The 18,202-nt window shown below is 48.7% G+C and overlaps 2 protein-coding genes across 3 annotated transcripts in view; both read right to left on the reverse strand.

Annotated features, from left to right (window-relative positions):
* Positions 1-1,796, reverse strand: part of LOC147260766 (beta-crystallin B3-like) — a 2,019-nt gene extending 223 nt beyond the window's left edge. The window contains exons 1-6 of the mRNA XM_086205518.1: positions 1,728-1,796; positions 1,328-1,425; positions 1,016-1,134; positions 779-911; positions 562-704; positions 1-473 (exon numbers count right to left, since the gene is read on the reverse strand). The exon at positions 1-473 is cut by the window's left edge and continues 223 nt beyond it. Of these exons, the coding sequence (XP_086061644.1) occupies positions 206-473; positions 562-704; positions 779-911; positions 1,016-1,134; positions 1,328-1,402 (738 nt within the window). The 5' untranslated portion in view covers positions 1,403-1,425; positions 1,728-1,796 and the 3' untranslated portion in view covers positions 1-205. The remainder of the gene's footprint in view (positions 474-561; positions 705-778; positions 912-1,015; positions 1,135-1,327; positions 1,426-1,727) is intronic.
* Positions 1,797-2,577: 781 nt separating this feature from the next.
* The window catches only part of LOC147260767 (uncharacterized), a 28,208-nt gene continuing 12,583 nt past the window's right edge, over positions 2,578-18,202 (reverse strand). For both annotated transcript variants that reach the window (XM_086207545.1, XM_086207544.1), the window contains exons 7-13: positions 9,104-9,219; positions 6,889-7,039; positions 5,388-5,544; positions 4,627-4,760; positions 4,226-4,362; positions 4,059-4,143; positions 2,578-3,974 (exon numbers count right to left, since the gene is read on the reverse strand). In XM_086207545.1, the coding sequence (XP_086063671.1) occupies positions 4,068-4,143; positions 4,226-4,362; positions 4,627-4,760; positions 5,388-5,544; positions 6,889-7,039; positions 9,104-9,219 (771 nt within the window). In that variant the 3' untranslated portion in view covers positions 2,578-3,974; positions 4,059-4,067. The remainder of the gene's footprint in view (positions 3,975-4,058; positions 4,144-4,225; positions 4,363-4,626; positions 4,761-5,387; positions 5,545-6,888; positions 7,040-9,103; positions 9,220-18,202) is intronic.

Genomic DNA, 18,202 nt, shown 5'->3' on the forward strand with positions numbered 1-18,202 from the left:
ATCTCAGTGAATGCCGTGTCCATCTCTTCACCTCCACTTTGGCTCGCTACTTCAACATCACGAACAAACACGGCCAACTCCAGGTCAAACAACTTTTATTGCCACTGACACATACATGGCACTCCTCAGTGAGCACAAGCAGCGTTTGCCATGGTTAGGTTAAGGCAGAGGGCTGGAGGGTGGGGGTGGGGGGTGGGGGTCCTGCTCAGCTGGCTCCAGCTTTGGTGGGGGGTGCAGGGGGTGCTGGGGCGGGGTCGGGGTCGGGGCCGGGGCCGGGGCCAGGAGCTGGAGCTGGAGCCGGAGCCGGGTCTGGAGCGGTGAAACAGCCCTTCTTGTGCCACTGCATGTCCCGCACACGTCGGACAGACTGGATCTGTGGCGCAGGGGCGTCCCACTCATTCCAGTGCTTGAAATCTCCTCGTTCAAAGATGAACTGGCGCCCCCTATAGCCTGGGAACATGTAGCCCACCCACCTGGGGAGAAGGAGAACACCGACTGTGACATTTGACTGCCAGCTTCTAAAGAGTGTGTGCTTGCTAGCTAAGACTTTGAAGGTCTTACGTTCCATTAAGAGCTTTGACGCTTGCGACGCGATCCTGAAAACCGTAACCCCACAAACTGGGCACGTCGTCATCAACTATCTCCATCTTTCTACCACTAAAGCCTGGACTCTCAAACAGGTGGAGCTTGTGGTCAGCACCATCCTGGAGAGGAGAGAACGCACAGGCTTGTGAGGTGAACACAAGCCCAGCACTTGGCCTTCAGATGAGTAACCCACCACTTTGAGAGGCCTTAGAGAGAAGAGGGAGTAGCTGTTCTGGCTGTTGGTCCAAGTGTCCCAGCGAGGGTACTGACCCTTCTCCAGGACAAACTGCTCCCCTGTGAACCCGTGCCGATCATAAGCCACCCAGCTGGAGGAGCAGAGATGTGGTGATGTCAGACATGACGGGACTATTGAACACGCCAGAGACGCCGCTTTACAAATGCATCTCGGACCCAGGAGGGAGACACTTACGGTCCAGACTCAACGATCACAGAGCCGACCTTCTCCAGACCCTTCTCCGTCACGTCTTTACACTCTGCGGAAAACTCCGCCTTGCAGCCCTGGAAGTTCTCGAACTCAAACAGCACCACCTGGATCAGAGGGGCCATGGGTGGGGTTAGTGAGCAGGCAGGTGGGGTGGATGAAGGTAAAGCGGTTCACACTTGGGACAAATGCTGACAAGAAAGAGTTAAGAGCAAAATACAAAAAAAGGGTAGAATTATGATGGAGTGTATTCACTAGCAGACATGAGCACCAGATCAGGTTCTGGTGCTGCTCCGGTACCTTGTACGTGGCTCCGGCTCCACCCTGGCTCTTCCCAGCAGCCAGCTGCTCCGGGGCACTCTGCTGCTCCGACATCCTCCTGATCCACTGCTCCTCCACTTTTTGGCAACAGCACACACACACAGACAAAGCATCGTCCATCACGCGTGTTCAGGCACATACCGGTACAGACATGCATGCAGGGTGACAGCTCAGTGAACAGCAGGAGCTCGTTTTGGCCTTTTAACCTTTACAGCATGACTTAAGGAAGTCATCATCTTTTGTGTGTGTATAACTGCAATACTCAAATCAAATAATCCATCGGGTCCCAGGACATTCACGTCCTCCTCATGGTTGCTCACTGACGCCCACCAAGCTCCACTGCCCTGAACCATGAGCGCGTCCAGACGGAGGCTGTTACCTGGGTTTGCCTGATAGGAAGTGCTGGGGTCCCTCTTTGTCTGTGCCACTTGGAGTTTGGTGGTGTTGAGCCATTAGAGGGCAGGGACAGGGAGGGGGGGTTATTTATGGTTTATTTCTGGCCACAACAGCAGAAAAGGGGGAGCTGTTGATACAGCAAGTCTGTCGCTCACATTGTGTCCGTAACGCTGCCTCTCAATAGGCAGCTGTGTTGGCACACGCCGGGCTGCCGGTCGGCCTGCCCGCCACCGAGCACTGTGGGTGGGCACGGGAGAGAGAGCCAAGAGGATTCAGCAAACAGCCCCACTCAGCACAAACACACACACACACACACACACACCAAACTTCCTAAAAATTCACAGGAGAAAAGGATTTTCTGAATGAATGAGATTTTTTTTTTGTATTTTGACTCAACACTTTGACTTCCATGAGAACGTTTTCATGCTTGGGATCGGCAGCCTGTGGCTCCTGCTGCCTACCAACATCTCAGAGTCTAAGGACAAAATTGTGGTGAGCTTGGTGACGTTGTGCTGACCTGTTGTCACCTGCTCCCGCAGCCTGCAGGTGACCGACTGGTAACTGAGGACCAGACGGTATCTCAGAACAGCACAGCAGAAATAATTTTCTCACAGAAAATATGTTGTCGTAGCACGTTGGTTGGTAGTATCGAATCATGAGCCCCGCCCTCTTCACTGAAGAGCCCTCAGGTGTGACCCTCAGCAGACTGGGACCTCCAGGTGCTGCTCTGCTCTTACAAAGAAGGCGCAGGCCCAGTGAGCATCAGCTGGAGGCACAAAGCTCCAAACAGGTTCACAGGAGTTTCCTCAGGATTTTCCCCCTCAGGTGGACCCGGAGGCTCCTGTACAACTCTCCTGTTCAGACATTTGGTTCCATCGCTGCATCCACACTCAAGCGGCCGCCCAGTATGAACCTCACAGATGAAAGTAGAAGTCTGACTGGACACCAGAGACGGCAGCTCGAGTCAAGTAACTTTTATTAAGAACTGATTCATGTTAGGACACTGGCCAGAACAACACAGTGCAGCACGCGGCTTTACCTTCAAATAAAAAAGGACAAAGGAAGACATCAAAAATAAACCCTCCAAATTTAAGACAAAGTAGAACAACATGTACATCGACTCTGTCTACACATTCACCTGCATCCTTACGGGAGAAGACATGGCCGGGGGGGGGGGGGGGGGGGTGTTGCGGCGCATCGAGGGGCTTCGGAGGGGCGCAGCGTGTGGCGCCGTTTGGCTAACAGGTGCAAATAGTCACTTGTGTGAGTGAATTAACCATCCCGCTGCTGCTGGAGTCACTGACCCCCCAGCCCCCGACACCCCCCAGCCCGGTCCCATCAGTGTGAGCATATCAAGATTGTGCGTGCATATAACTGGGAAGAAATAACCGCCACAAACATTTTTCTGGAAAATCCCACTTGAACATGATTGAGGAGCGTGACGTTATGGCTTCAGGTGGATGCTGAAGGTCTGACAGGAGCCTCAGGAGTGTTTGTGCTGAGAGAAATGACTGTGCATGATTGACAGATGCTAAATCACATGGCCAAGGTTCCCCATCATCCCACTTCCACAAAGACAAATAGATATTTAGACAAAAATATACAGTAACAATTATGACGCTCTTAGTGTATCAAAATAAACAGCCTTGATTTTAATGATGCCTTCAGTTTCCCCCCGAACGAATTCTGTCAGTGAAAATAGAAACATGGCATCTCCTCTTGACTGCTGCAGATGTTCACCAGCGCTGGGAATCTCCTCAGCACTGATGTATCGTCTACCTTTAGTGTCTGAAATGCTATGATATGGAGATGCCTCTGACACACACACACACACACACACACACACACACACACACGCCTTGCACTAATTAGTCAAGGCAGGAAACTAAACACTTTTCCGAGGATGCGTTGTCCTCCAGCACATGATGAAGCACGCCATGGTCCCACAAGTTTCCTGACCCCTCCCAGGTCTCCTGGTCCCCATGAAAGCGTCCACATGTAGACCTTCCTTCCATTGGTACGAGTGTGAATGGATCTTTGCTTGTCCGAGTCCATCCTCCATTAAAAAAGGCACCATGCACATTGACCCAGCTGGATAGCGAGGACAAAAACACACACATCAGCAGCAGCAGCAGCAGCAGCAGATCGAACCCTCCTCTTCCTCCTCCTCTTCATCCCAGGGTCAAACTTTAAGGCTTCTGTTTCTTGTAAATTCATCTCTTAAGGCAACCTTGAAGACAGAGGGAGCAGCATCAAAAATGAGAGTCCTGATTTAGTTTCGAAACAGCGAGAAAGAGGGACGGCTCACCCTCACCTCGTTAGCTTAGCTCTCGTTTTCATATTGACTCAAGCGTTTCTTGGTCTTGAGCTCTCTCAGCCACTGCGGCGAGTTCTCCTCACTGCAAAAAGAGGAAAATCAAAGCCGGGAGTCAAGCAGTAGACAACCTGTGACGAGGTTTAAAACGAGGTTTAATCTCCTACTCATTCTCTTTCCCAGCATGGGGGGGCAGCACACGCGCAGCCCGAGGGAGGAAGGGGGACTTTGGGGAGCAAGACAGCTGGGAAGGAGAGGGTCCCGCAGCCTGATTGTCAGAGTCACCCCTCTTCTTCAGCTGGGCCTGGCGACAGGAACAGAACATTGGACCAGTGGTTCTCAAACTTCAAGGCCACCATGTTGACCAACGTTACACAGTTCAGCTACAAGTGCGTCCATCGGCGCTGCATAAATGAACACACAACACCTCCACGCTGTGCTTTTACATGTTTCTGGATTCCTTCACGCACCACTAGAGGGAGCCTGCATATGTATCATGGTTTGTACTTGAGAATACTGGAGGAGTTTTAGAGGATGCATTCATGTACTCAGCAGTCCAGACACTCACCTTTAAAGCTAGAGGGTCCATCCTGGGGAACAGGGCCACCCTCTGTGTCTGGGCGGCAGCAGTAGAGCCGCCGTCGCCTCCTCTGGCCTGATCCTCTGAGTCGGAGTCATCGTTCTTCCTCTCGACCTTCTCCTCTGGAGGACACAATGGCTTGTGTTTCATTTGTGAGGACGAGCAACACCAGCACCACAGACCTGACTCGCACACTTCAAATGCAGCTGTGGTTCATGTTATTAATCCCACCTGTGTTCTTCACAAGTCAAACGTTCTGTGGGGAACCAGGTCATGGTGGGCGGGGTTAAGGTGCAGCGTTCTATTTCTGAGGCCTCAAAAGTGAGTGACTGAATTACACATCCTTTATTTTCATGTGAACTGCAGAAAGAGGTGGTCTACCACTCATCACAAGCTGTCTCGGATTTTAGAACCTTGTCAAGCCTTCAGCTGGTCTCGTTCAATGATTCGTCCACAATGTTGGTACCAGCATCATCGCTGGAGCAGGAGCTGCTTGATAGCGGGCTGTCATCACTGACAACAAGTATCTGGTCCTCAGACCCGGACCAGGCCGGGAGGAGCTGCATCTCCATGAGGGCCTGGGAAAACCTCAGGATCCTCTGGTCACAGGTGGTCGATGTGGCAGGAGAGAGACACGCTGCTGGAGCAGCTCCCGCCGCGGCCCGACGTCATGATCGTATCACCATGTACATCTCAAAAGACACAACATGCCTTGAGAACATAAACCAAACAAAGCTGTATGTTCTGACCTGTGGAGTCTCTGTACAGCCAGTCTTCAGAGGCCCCCCCCTCTGCCTGGACGGCGCTCTGACGGGCCGCTCTGGAGGGTCGCGTCCGCGGAGCTCGCTTCTTTCCCAGCTGGGCTCGGGAGCGGAGAGCACTGTTGTCTAAAAGAGTGGTGGGGGTCTGGACCCCGGCCAGGGGAAACACACCAGAGTCAATGCAGTCATGAGGAACATTATCAGACCTTGTTGGTGGGGGTGGGGGTTTGATCAATAAAAAAATGGATTCAATCCATCAGAACTTTGCTTTTGAAAGCTGTGTTTGTGCGAAAGCAGAACAGACAGTCGGCCCACGAGACACCAGGGCTCACCAGCCACGCCTGTTTAGCTCGAGGCTAACGGAGACTGACGGCTAACAACAGCTAAACTGTCCAGAAACATCCGTCGACCAACGCTGCAGGTCGTCATCCGACAGGACAGACACGATGACAAAAAACAACAAGAACGACCAAAGGTTCATTTATTCCTGGGTTTCAGATCCGTACGAAAAGGGTTCTAAAATGGTTTGCACCAAAAAATAAAAATAAATTAGAAATCAGAAGAATAAAACATACCTACAAAGCTAAAAGCAACATTCCCTCCCTTTATCAGTCCACCTGGAAATGTGCTCAGGTGAATCAGCCTCTGACTCCGCCCTCTGCACGCACGCATTCAACCATCAAGGCAGCACGAATGTCGACGCCTACACACGAGCCTGCTGATCAAGTTATTTCACTGTCAATCACAGCAGCACTTGCAGTAACGACGTGTGTGTCAGGCAACGGCAAATACTCCGATGCAGGTCAGAGGTCATCACCTTAGTAGGAAGTGGTCTGCGCTTGGCTCAGCTTTCTATTCTTCTTCTACCAGAGTTACAATGACACCCCAGAGCTGGGGGGACTCAGATGACATGAGGGCGTGGGACTCACACAGCCTGGACCAGTGTGTATGTTAATGACAGACTCTCGTACCACAAGACAAGCACCACAACGTCAAGGACCAGTTCCAACACTGGGAACCAGTGCAATCCAGAAAACAGTTCTTTACCGAGCGACCACTCATTGGAACTCACGACCTCTCGCGCTAAAAACGATCTCTGACAGAGAAAACTTTCAAAAGACTCTTAAAAACAGGTTTCTTCGAATGAAAGCGATAACCTCTGATGTCACAGCTTAACCTTCACGTTGTATTTGTTGATGCTAACTCTTCCGCTTTCAGAGGGGAGGAGTGGGGGTACTTGGGGGTTGAGGAAGAGGGCGGGGGAGGGAGATCGGTGTGTGAATTTGGATGATTTTGTTTTATCATCATTCATTTTCTTTTTCTCATTGTTATTGTTGTTGAATTCTATTGTTTTTAACTCTGTAATGTGATTACTTGTGTATGGACCCCATTAGTTGCTGCCTCTGCACCAACTAATGGGGTCCAATTGTCAAATAAACCAATAACCCTGAAGGGGGCGGGCGCTGGGTCAGAATCAACTGACACTTACATCAGGGAAAGAGAGCAGCTCGTTCTCCGGCGACGGCGAGGGATGCAGCACGTCCAGGACGTCGCCATCAGAATGTTCCTCCGGAGTGTGTGAGGGGGTGGGCTTCCTCGACGAGGGGCTGCTCTCTGAATTGGGACTGGCAGGAGTTAGGCTGAGGAAGTTTGGAGACACCTGTCAAACAACTGTGTGGCTGCTGCTGATAAAGTCACAATCAAATCACAAAGCCAATAAGAACTAGAGTTGTTCTGACACCGACGCCAGCACCGATGAGGACAGGAGCACAGAACCAGCCGGAGCCACGTCTTTGATGCTGCGTAACCAAACAAGCACCTCCCCTGGAAGTCTTGGTTGTTCTTAAACGGCGCTAAAATCTTAGTGTCGTGAACACAAGGGTTGACAGCTTCAGAGCCATGTTACACTATAAAAACCATAAAGGCAACATAAACAGCAGAAAGGTTGGGTTACTCAGAAACGACTGTCATATTTCTGTTGTAGCTGTTTGTTGAGGTTGTGTGTCTCAGGTGGTGGGAGTGTCATCCAAACTCCTCAACATCAGAAGCAGCCACTACAAGATGGAGTATCAGTCCTTTCCCTGTTTTGATCTCGTTCTTTGTTTCAGCATATCAATGCTCTTGTTTGTAATACATTCATTTACCCCTGCAAATTTAGGCAGGAGTCTGTTTCTTGGCATCTTTGAGAAAATGGACATCTAACAATGTTGCAGATTTGCCTTTTAAACCTCAGAGCCGAGTGGTGCAGCTGCTCCGGTCATCTGGGCTCGACAGAGCCGCTCAACGTCATTCATAGAGACAGCAGATGCTGGTCCGTTCTAGTCCAGTCCAACAAAACCACACTAAGAAACACTCGTTTTAACACAGAGCTGCTGGCCATGTGCTGTAATTTTACTGTCTGACCACAGGAGGGCAGTCACAATGAGCTCAACTGTACACACTTCATAAAAGGACTACAGTTGTACACAATCATGGCGGCTCTAGCAGCCGAGTCAACAAAGAGTTAACAAAGAGTTTCAGCAGGCGTTTACAGACTGAAAGACCTATGAACTGCTGTAGCCGAGTATCAGGCTTTTTGGCCGGATAAATAATGTGAACGCAAGCCGGAGTTTCTCCCCAGGGGGCCGTAGCTGGCACCAGAAGGCGGAGTCTAGTGGTGCATCCTGATATCACGTCACATGCTAGGCGTGTCCAAAGTCTTCAGTTTCTAAATAACCTGTGCCTTGTTGTGAGGGAAGCCGCGTTCCCCTCCTGGCCAGACTGTCACCGTTCCTGAAATGTTCCGGTGAATGACCTCCTCTTCTCGGAGGCTGAGGAGCTCGCGGTCTCAGTGTCTCCCCAGTTGGCCGCCTTCCAAAATGTTTGATGCATCTTGAACTTGGAACCAACAGGTGAAGGTTTTCTTGTTTCTCCCTTGTGTGCTACCGTGTTTAGTAATGTGCCGCTGGATAGGCTACGTCATCACCACGCCCTGAATCTTTGTGTTGGAGCGGGCGAACTGGTCAGATCAAACTCACTCCGGGTAAATTGGCGAGGTGACCCCCCCCCCAGCCCTCGTCGCTCAGTGTGAAGAAAACAGGCGCCCCGGCAATGTGGGGGGCAAAAACACGGCTTTTGTGGCAGTGTGAAAAGGGCTACTGTAAAAGTTTTCAAGGCCAGGGTTTTGAAGTGCAGGAGTACTGCAACACAACAGTAAAACCTCCAACGGTGGTCTGTAGCTCTGATGGTGTACCACGGCAGCATGAACGCCGTAAGCACCGTCTACTGGCGTTAATTAAATGATAATCAGTCATTAAGACTGTGGCACATCTCTCCTACAATCGAATGGTGTGACGCAGCGTTTGTGCGAAGGACAGAGGAGCGTTTGGGGCGATTTAACGTGGAAACCCTCGGTTACAGTGTTTGCTTGAGTTAGAGCAGAATCCAAATGACAACACAAAAGTTACTTTTCCCAGTGACACCTTGCTGTTCCTCAGCAACACAGTTAATGGTAACTGGTAGCAGTACCTTCTACTAATTAGCAGTAACCTACCCATCACTGGACATTTCTCATCTGAACTGTGCTTGATGCAGTCGAGCTGCAGGTTCTCAACAGACCAACAGCTGCCAGGATATGCAGCCGTGCTATAATTAGAATACTACCTTTTATCTATAAGCTCCTTTTTCTCGTACTGTATTAAAGACGGCGTGTGCAGTGTAGGTACCTGTCATCAGTGCGTAGCCCCGTCTCCCAGGTCCCATATTGGCTGTCGGTCTCACATGCTGGAGTTACAGAGTCCCGCCCCTCGTCTTCACCACTGACGCTCTGCTTCTGCTGCACCTGAAGGCACCAGAGAAGGATGCTTAGTGGATGTGTGAGATATATAAGAGAGCAGCCCGAGACATCACGAGCAGGTCGCTCACTCTGTGTGTGTGTGTGTGTGTGTGTGTGTGTGTGTGTGTCCAACAGCATCAGTGCAACCCTGACAGCAAGCCACCACACCCCGAGAGAAGGAGGGTGAGGTTTTGTTCATACATTGCTAATCTGTTTTTGCTGCTTATCTTTCTGTTGTATGAACCTCATCACGATGAAGAGTTGTGCATCACTTCTAGAGAGGAGCCATCGCCGCCTCCTGTCAGCCTGCAGCGGTTGGATGGGTAATGAAAGGTGGAGTGATTGGTTTATGGAGGCAGAGCGGGACACAGATGAAGATGGGTGGGTGGGTGATTGTGTGTTTGCTGTCTACTGAACCATGCATCTTTTAATGAGGCTGGTACAGAGGACACACTGTCTCCACCCCCCCCCCCCCCACACACACACACACACACACAGCTGATGGAGGCGTGCCTACCCATGAACTGATAAACCTGGCCTATATAGGCAAAAAAAACAATAGAGACGACTCCTGTCTCTGATGATGGCTGAGGGCTGGACGGAGACACAGAGTCCACCTGGTTCTGTAATGACCCGGGTCCCTGAGATCAGAGCAGAGACTGTGGATCAGAGTGAATTTAGTCATTCTTTCTCTAGAGAATGTGAAAGCAGCAATACAATGAGCAAAATTTGCAGGAGACAGCGAGAGATTTTGAGCTGGGTGATGCAGCTACGCAGGGCTGGATGTCATTAATTTTCTATTCCTTTCTTGACAGGAAAACAAAGAAAACACAACAGTGAGAAGAATGGCGTTCTGTACCACTCCCCGCATCTGAGAAAGAGCTCCAGCTCAAGTTCATCCGCTTCTCAAGGATTTACAGCACTCACACCTCTCATGTTGATAACCCCAGGTCAAACCACAGCACCTCAAATAATGACAAACTTCCTGCTTCCAGCCAGTAAACGACGCTGAACATTCTTCGGGGCCAGAATCAGACGATGGTATCTACCCAACCAAACACATCAATTCAGTCAGCCATTCCCTTCACCCTCTTCCAGAGCACCAAAAACAGCAAGTGGTAGTCGAGGTAGTCACAATGACACACACAGACATCTGAGTACAGGCTTTTGCTTTCTTTTCAAAGTAATGAGATTTTGTGAGTCCAGCTGAAATTTACAAAGTAAAGCCTCTTCAGCTAAGATCCTGACTTACTCTGTTCATCTATGCAAAAATATGTAAAAATATAAATCAAATCCTTTCTTTAAAATGTAATCATTTTCTACTTGCAAAGCAAAACCTGGCCCAAAAAGCATGTTCAAACCGACAATGTCCCAACATCCACCGGCATGTCGGTTATCAATGTCCACGAGGTCAGTGAAGCCAACATGAGTTAGCAAGCTAGCAAAAAGGGTACATCTGCGCATCTTTGGAGGCTCTGTCCTCAAAACCCCATGAGGGTGGCTCAAATGATTCACACTGAGGGAGAGCGGCCCTGGACTGATTCAGCAACTACGTGGAGATAAAGATGGTTTCGGTTTATTCGTTCCAAAAAAACATTCACGAGCAACAAAAGCAGCCAGTGGCGGTTATTTTCAGTGACAGCGGGAAGGGTTAAAACTAAGGCTGTCCCGTCGTCCCGCGGACCTAATTAATTGTCATCAGGAGGAAGAATATTCTCTCTCAGGTCGACTGCGGGACGAACAGAGTTTTGTGGACACTGACTTCATTTTCCTGTTTACGTTTTCAAACGCGTACGTGGTCGGTTGAAACGAAGGTAAATGGAAAAAGGACTGAGCTTCATTCAATTGAACTTTTGTAAAACCCCGCCCCCAAACGGTCATTGTCCAATCAGCAACATCCCAGCAACCGTTACGAGTAAACAAGGTCTGGCCAGCTGGGGACCTCTGACAAAATGGTAAAGCGATGTGCCTGTGGGTGGTGTAAATCCAACCGTAGGCACCCCAAGAGTTTGGCTGGGGGAGTCGCGTTCTTTCCCTTCCCAAAGCTGAAAACACGACAGGGCGGTCCCAACGATGGGACGGGGCCACTCCCAGCTGAATGTCTCGAAAATAAACAAGCACGCATACGTCTGCTCCAAGGCAAGGCTAGGCTAATGCCAAAGCGATAGCTAGCTAGCTAACGTCTAGCTGATGTGTTGTCCAGCTCTAGTGGCGAGAACAACTGCAATCATGCTGACTTTCCATGACTTGGTGGAGCACCAGCACAGCCTTTACAAACAGCTGTGATCCCTGTTAGCTACTGCAACAGTTCATGTCGGTTTGCTTTGAAATTGACCGCGGCTCCAGTGAGGCCAGGGCAGACGGGACAACAGCAGGACCAGAGACATGTGTGAGGAAGCTGGGATGTCAAAAAACTTGGGATCTGGACTTGCATCAGTCAACAGAGGAGTTTTCAAAACTTGGACCAAGGACCACCAAGGACCGTCGTCTCAAAGCACAAGAGAAGACCCCTGCTAGGACAACCTGCCCATCAGTCAATGCAAGAAATCTCAGTCTGCTTGTCTGTGACTCCATTATTTCAACAACCATGCATTCATGTCAATGTTGTGTTTGGCGGGTTATGAACTTAGCAGACTGTTCTAATATTTGCAGTTACCCACCAAACCATTAAATCCACTTAGACTTTTTATCCAAAAATTTCACTGAATTAATATTTTGCGGAAGAACCGACGGTCGTTCCTCCGTCAGTGCGATTCCAATATCTCTATCAGTCAGTATCTGGTCAAAAATATTGTGATATTTGATTTCTGTCTATATCACCAACTGAGAACGTAAACAGATCATACTTAACTAACACAAACAAACAAACTTGGCATCAGACATCTGAAACATCTATTTCAAGATGGCCGACTGGGATATGACGGTAAAAGCCTCTTGCAACACTCACAGCTGAAGTATGGCCTCCGCGGTGAAATCAACTCATCCAACAACATTCTTGAGCCTCCTTCTCTAGTGACCCACCGACCCAAACAAAGACACCAAAATAGTTACTTCTGTATCCAATGGTACACTGAGCGCACTACACTCAACTGACAAGGTTCAAAATGGGATTCACAGTGAACACCAGCAAACACTGAGCACTTCACACCATTAATTAGACGAATGACGCTCCGTTTCAAGCGCCAGCGTTCCAGTCCCCACACCTGTTGAGAGAGCTCACCTCAGCTGAAATCACTACTGAGAAAATAGTTTGGGAAGAAATTCTGAGTGAGAACCAAATTAATTATGATGAGTATCTGACAGTACGCACGAAGAATGTTTATGTCAGGTAACAGTTCCTGAATGCACCACAAATGTGAGTAAGTGTTGCCAAAGATGTAGCATCACAAACTCATAAATTCATTTCAGAGTGACCCAAGAAACCTACAACCCCGTGCACACCTGCACCTGTTCTACTCATTCTATGGGTCCCTTCCTACAGCCACACACCCTTGTGACCAGAGGCCCAAGACGCTCCTGGAGAAGCAGCACAGCAGGGGAACACACCTGATGTGACAAAATGCAGTGAACCGACAACACACAAGAGAAGACCTGATGGTGGAACCGACAGTTCATACTGATTAACTTCATTATTTTATCATTGTTATTAATATTTAAAGGAAAAAGAGGGAATTCATGACCAAAAGACCTGCTTTTAGGAGCAGACCGAAGATGTGGCTGAGGGAATGTTATAACCCCAACCCTGCTTTTAATACCTTTAGCATTAGCCAGCGTTCCTTGATGACGACAGGAAGGGAGTGTTGAAGGAAGCAACAGAACAAAGAGCGGATGAATGGAAGGATGAAGGAAAGAGGCATGATCGCTGAAGTGGCTGGAACCTTGGAAACTTGATAACATGTAGATTACGGCGTGCTACACATGACCGATGAAACATTCACACAGGATGGTTGCTGTGCCTCCACAGGACTGGAAATACAACGGAGAGATGGAGAGAGAGAGGGGAGGCTACGGCTAACATCAACACGCAGATGCAGTGAATGTTACATGGAGTGAGAAGGGATGTCCTGATCTGATCACGTGATCGGAAATCAGGGCGAATCAACAAATCGTACATCCAGCGTACAAGGGTTCGCCAAAGGGAACAACGAGGGGGCTCGGTAGCAGCAGATAATCCACATAAAACAACTGAGAGGCAAAGAAAACGTCATCCGCACATCTCTCATTGTGACCTCCCAGGCTGTTGTGAATGTGATCTGACTTGAACATTCTAAAAGATGAGTAACGGCCAAAAACATTCAATCACAACATCAGAGCTGCAAGACAGTCTCTGATCTGTTCTCATCAACCTGTCTTCAGAGGAGTGGGGGTTGGCGTGCTGCAGTCATCAATATCAGTATCAGTACCTGCTAGAGTCCAACTCAAGTCAACAAACTGCTGCAGGACAGAGGTTTTTTGTTCACACCAACCCTGCAACTGTGTTCTTCTCTCGTTACATAAGTGGGACGTACAGACGAAGGTTCAACGCTGGACAAAGAATTTAGTTACAGTGGAGCCAAAGAATGTAAAAACTGGAATACGCTTAAGAGTCCAGAGAGCTCTGAACCTGACATCAGGAGACTTACAGGATTATTCTCACTACTTACAGTCTGGCCTTTATGTTCCTGGTTTTGTGTGTGTGTGTGATAATTATGTCATTAAATGTTAAAAAGTATTTATTGAAGAAAAACCACTGTGTTTCAATTCTAAAGATCAATCTGATGTATTTTTTCAGTGATGAAGCACTCTAGAGATACCATTTTATTTTGCAGGCTAAACAGGGACAACTACATTAATGGCTGGCGACCTGACCAAAATAAATTTTAAAAATGAGAACTTTACACTTCATCCTTTCTGTGTGACAGCAGAACCACAGTATCAACGTTTAGCCAGGAAGTTTCCCTCTTGTTGTGTTGATGGAACTGGTTTTGAACGTAAACTCCTGCTGCCAAACAACAGCCACCCACACCACCACATCTCACGTCACCAGGCAGACGAGGGATTTCAGAGCCCGGTGGACACAAACAGTCACCAGTTTATATTTATGCAACACATGATATGACACAAATGCCATGTCAGAGTGCTTAAATAGTCTAGAGATGAGGTAACGTATGACCACTAAGTCACAGGAGATTATGAGCAGATTTTTAGGTGTCGATATCCATCATCATGTGCTTGTAAAGACACATGGGAAAATATAACCCAGTGCTGAATTACAGAGGTCTGTTAAGGTGCTAATAAATCTGGCTGCTTGGCTCAACTTTGTCAAGAAATCAAGAATCTGTTTTCTCTCACAGTTGTTCTGGTGTCTGTGACAGAAGCCCCTGTAACACAGTCATTTCAAGACCACCACGATGCCCTGCAGCACAACAAAGTCTGGACTCAAATTTGTTCTTTTGCTGTGACAATTGGACATACAAACCAATTCCAGCAGTTCTGGACCTGGCCACTGTCCATCCCGTCCAGGCATGACTGGGCTTTTACGGTCCCTGATCCAGCGGTCAAGCCCACAATGACATCAGTGAGTGGACCAAAAGGCAGGCTCACACAAGCGGGAGGCACAACGACATCATCTTATCTTTAGCAGTTATGACCCATGAGGTGTAGCACAGCAAACAGGTGTGACCTAAAGATAGGAACAACTCTACTGCAATGCATCGACATCCCTACATGGATTTCTAAAGAGGTTGTTTGCATAGAGCAGGTCAGGGTGGAGGCCGGTGACAGGACACAAATTATCAGATTTTTTCCTTCTGCAGAAGTTTCCTCACATCGTAAGAAATTGGCACTTTGTTCTCATCGAGGCTGTGCACAGGTTAGCGGAGCAGAGGCCAAGTGAGGAACAGCAACGATCACGTGTCGACAACGGTCATGCCAACTGACTAGTTAACCATTTTGGCACTAATGCAGAGATAAATTCCTGTGGCAGCAAAATCTTCCGTTTTATTAGTGTCCTCATGACCTGCAAAACCAGCTTATCGACTGTTTTCCTTAAAAAGAAAAGAAAGAACGTGAACGCTGCTTCAAGGATGACACAAGATGGCACCGTGATGAAAGGAATGACGGAGAGAGGCAGAACTGGCTGTACGGAGGCTAAACTTGTCAGCACATGGAGGTCGCAGCATACGTTCTTGACATGTTGGAGGTGTTTGGCTACACACCCAATTGTTGGAGGTAGCGGCTGCTGAACAGTGACATTACAGACCAGAAAACCACTTGAATTCTGCTTGTATTTCATTCACCTCAATAAGTGTGTGTCATAAATCTTGGCAGAATTGTCTTGTTGTATGTAACACAATACAAGGTGCATGTGTGTACTCTGTGTGTGTCTTACAGCGATGGGGGTGTTGGGTGTTGTGCGCCGGCGTAGTGAGAGGCGTTGCTGGCTGCGCAGCGAGAACCTGCGGATGGACTCCCGGCTGCGGGAGGCCAGGGAGCGCAGGGAGTGGGTTCTTTTGAAGTCCCCTGTCCCATCCTCTCCTCTGGCTCCTCTTTCAACTGAGCTGGATAAGAAGCTGAGCGCCCCGTGAAGGGAGCGACGGACATTTCCCACCCAGCCTGACACCTGAGTGTGGGCCACTGACAGCTTGTCCCCCACGTACTCCATCACAAGACCAGCTGTGTCAGAATAGTCTCAGAACTGAGCGGCGACCCTCACGGTAGCAGGGGATCATCAGAGTCTGTTTTTTCTGGACAGGGACAATGTCTCTAGGTCGACACTGCAGCAGTGTGGAGGGTGACAGCCAGCCCGACGTGATAGTGATGGTTGTGTCTGCTGCTCACGGCACTGCAGCAGTGAGAACGCCAGCCAGTCTGACTGCTGCAGGACCGAACCTCTCCTACGTCTCGCGTGTAAATGGTCTTTCTGCAGTGCAGTCCCCCAGGAGCCGTCAGGACTGCCTCAGAACAGCAAGGCTCCAGGCTGTCTGCCTTAAATGAATTGTGAAGCTTTCTGATGTTGATTTGGATACTTGATATGATACGACTGCCCCACCAGCCGAGCAGGTCTGCTAAGGCTGCGCTACGGGCAGCACTTACTGTTGGTTATGTCAGCACTAGATACGACTAGCGAGGAGCTCATGTGCTGTCTATCCACAGGTTTCTCTGCTTTAAAGTGCAGAAAGTGACAACTACTAAATGCAGATGTAATCAGTACATCCTCAACGCTAGCTTTCAGGAAAACAATCCTTTTCTAACAAAGGCTGAATAAGAACTGGACTTGGAAAGAGCTCTGCGACACCTCACTTTCATAGGTGAGCACACGTCTGTCCGATCAGTGAGAGCTGACTGGACTCCCACAGAGTCGATGTGCTTCTTCCAAAACAAGGCCAAGGTTGAAAGTTGAAAAATCTATCCATCCAACAAGGCTACATTCCCATGGCTTCTCTACCTGACCAGGAGACATGGTGCTGGCCAGCTGGTAGAAAAATGTCATTTGTATTCCATCGGTGCACCAAATAGCCAAAACCGGAGAGAGCACCGTGGTGTGGAAGTCAAATCCAGAGGAGAAAAGCGAGAGAATGTTCTCTCCTCCCCTTCTCCTGCAGGTACGGGCAGGTAGCAGAGAATGCGTCAGCCGTGCTGCTGCCTGTGTTCAGCACTGTCAGACTCACGGTCAAGGAGAAACTGGGTGGAGAGAGGGAGTGTGCAGCAGAGTCAGAGAGGGTGAGAGTTCTCCAGTAGGGAGCGGGAGGGAGAGGGGAGAGGAACATATGTTCTGTTGCTTCAGCCTGTTCTAATTTCAGGGCAAGACGCTAAGTGTCACCGCCACAACAGATGCATGGAAGGAGATATAGACAGAAGGAGAGAGATGCTCCTAACAGGCAGCATGTTCCTTCAAAACAGAAAGCTGGAGATGAAGAGTGACTGGACCAGAGAGGAATGAACACATGAGCGTGACCATGACAAGGAAAACACTATGAATAGAAGAGTTACACAGGCAAGAGAGAACGAACAGACGGGTGTGACTGCGTGCTCGTCAACCAGTTTGTCAGCAGTGCAGCCAAACAAATCCCAGCAGTCCCAGCGCGTGAATGTTGGTTTCAAACTGTCTGGTGTCATGAACAAGTTGAGAGCAGGACAAACCAGGAAACTCCTCTACACACGCACTGGAATCCTGAACAGCTGATAAATAGGGCCAGAGAAGCTCAACTAAAGATTCACTTCAAAGAGTTAACTACAGGATAAAGTGGGCCGGGGGGGCGGAGCTTTGGGCTGAATCACTGCACACTTACGCCCCCTACAGGTGGCGAAAGACCTCAGACTTCTCTTATAATCTCCTCAACATGAAAATGACCACCTCTTCAAGAACCATGCATGGTTCTAAAGATAATTTCTGAGCATCCAAAAGGTCGTGTGAAAAAAACAACAAGAGAAAGGTTGTTTTGTATTTTTAAACAGCTGGAACAGCCGGTTCACATCTGCCTGTAAGACCATGAGGCTTCAGGCCATGGACTCATTTTACAGGCCCAGTTTCCTCAGCGTTGAGAGAATACACACAAATCGATCAAAGCTGTAAAACCACTGGCAGGTTGTGACTCTAAAAGGTTGAGGATCCCTGTGCTGGAGAACGTGGTTCTGACTGCGAGGGTGAATGGGATTCAACTAACATCTGAATTCAGGAGAACACAGCTGCACCTATCATTTCAAAAACATTACATCTTCATTCCCATAATTATTTATGAGACATGAGTCAATGAGCTAACGAGCCAGTCGACATCAAGAAAAATCAAACAGAAAAACTGTGGATATCAGACTGAATCCTGCTTCATATTCCCTTAATAACTGAGATGAATGAACAGATGTAATCACAAGTAACACGCATATTAAAATTACTTTGGCACAAAACTTTCCCAGTCATTTTCCATCAAATTATTACTGAGGATATGCCTTGACTGACAATGGAATCCAAATGAGCAAGAATCACAAAGAAAAGTTCCAGCCTCCTGTAACA

This window comes from Aulostomus chinensis, chromosome 6, assembly GCF_037954235.1.
Source record: "Aulostomus chinensis isolate RoL2024-O1b breed Wild chromosome 6, RoL_Achi_v1.0, whole genome shotgun sequence".
NCBI lineage: Eukaryota > Metazoa > Chordata > Actinopteri > Syngnathiformes > Aulostomidae > Aulostomus > Aulostomus chinensis.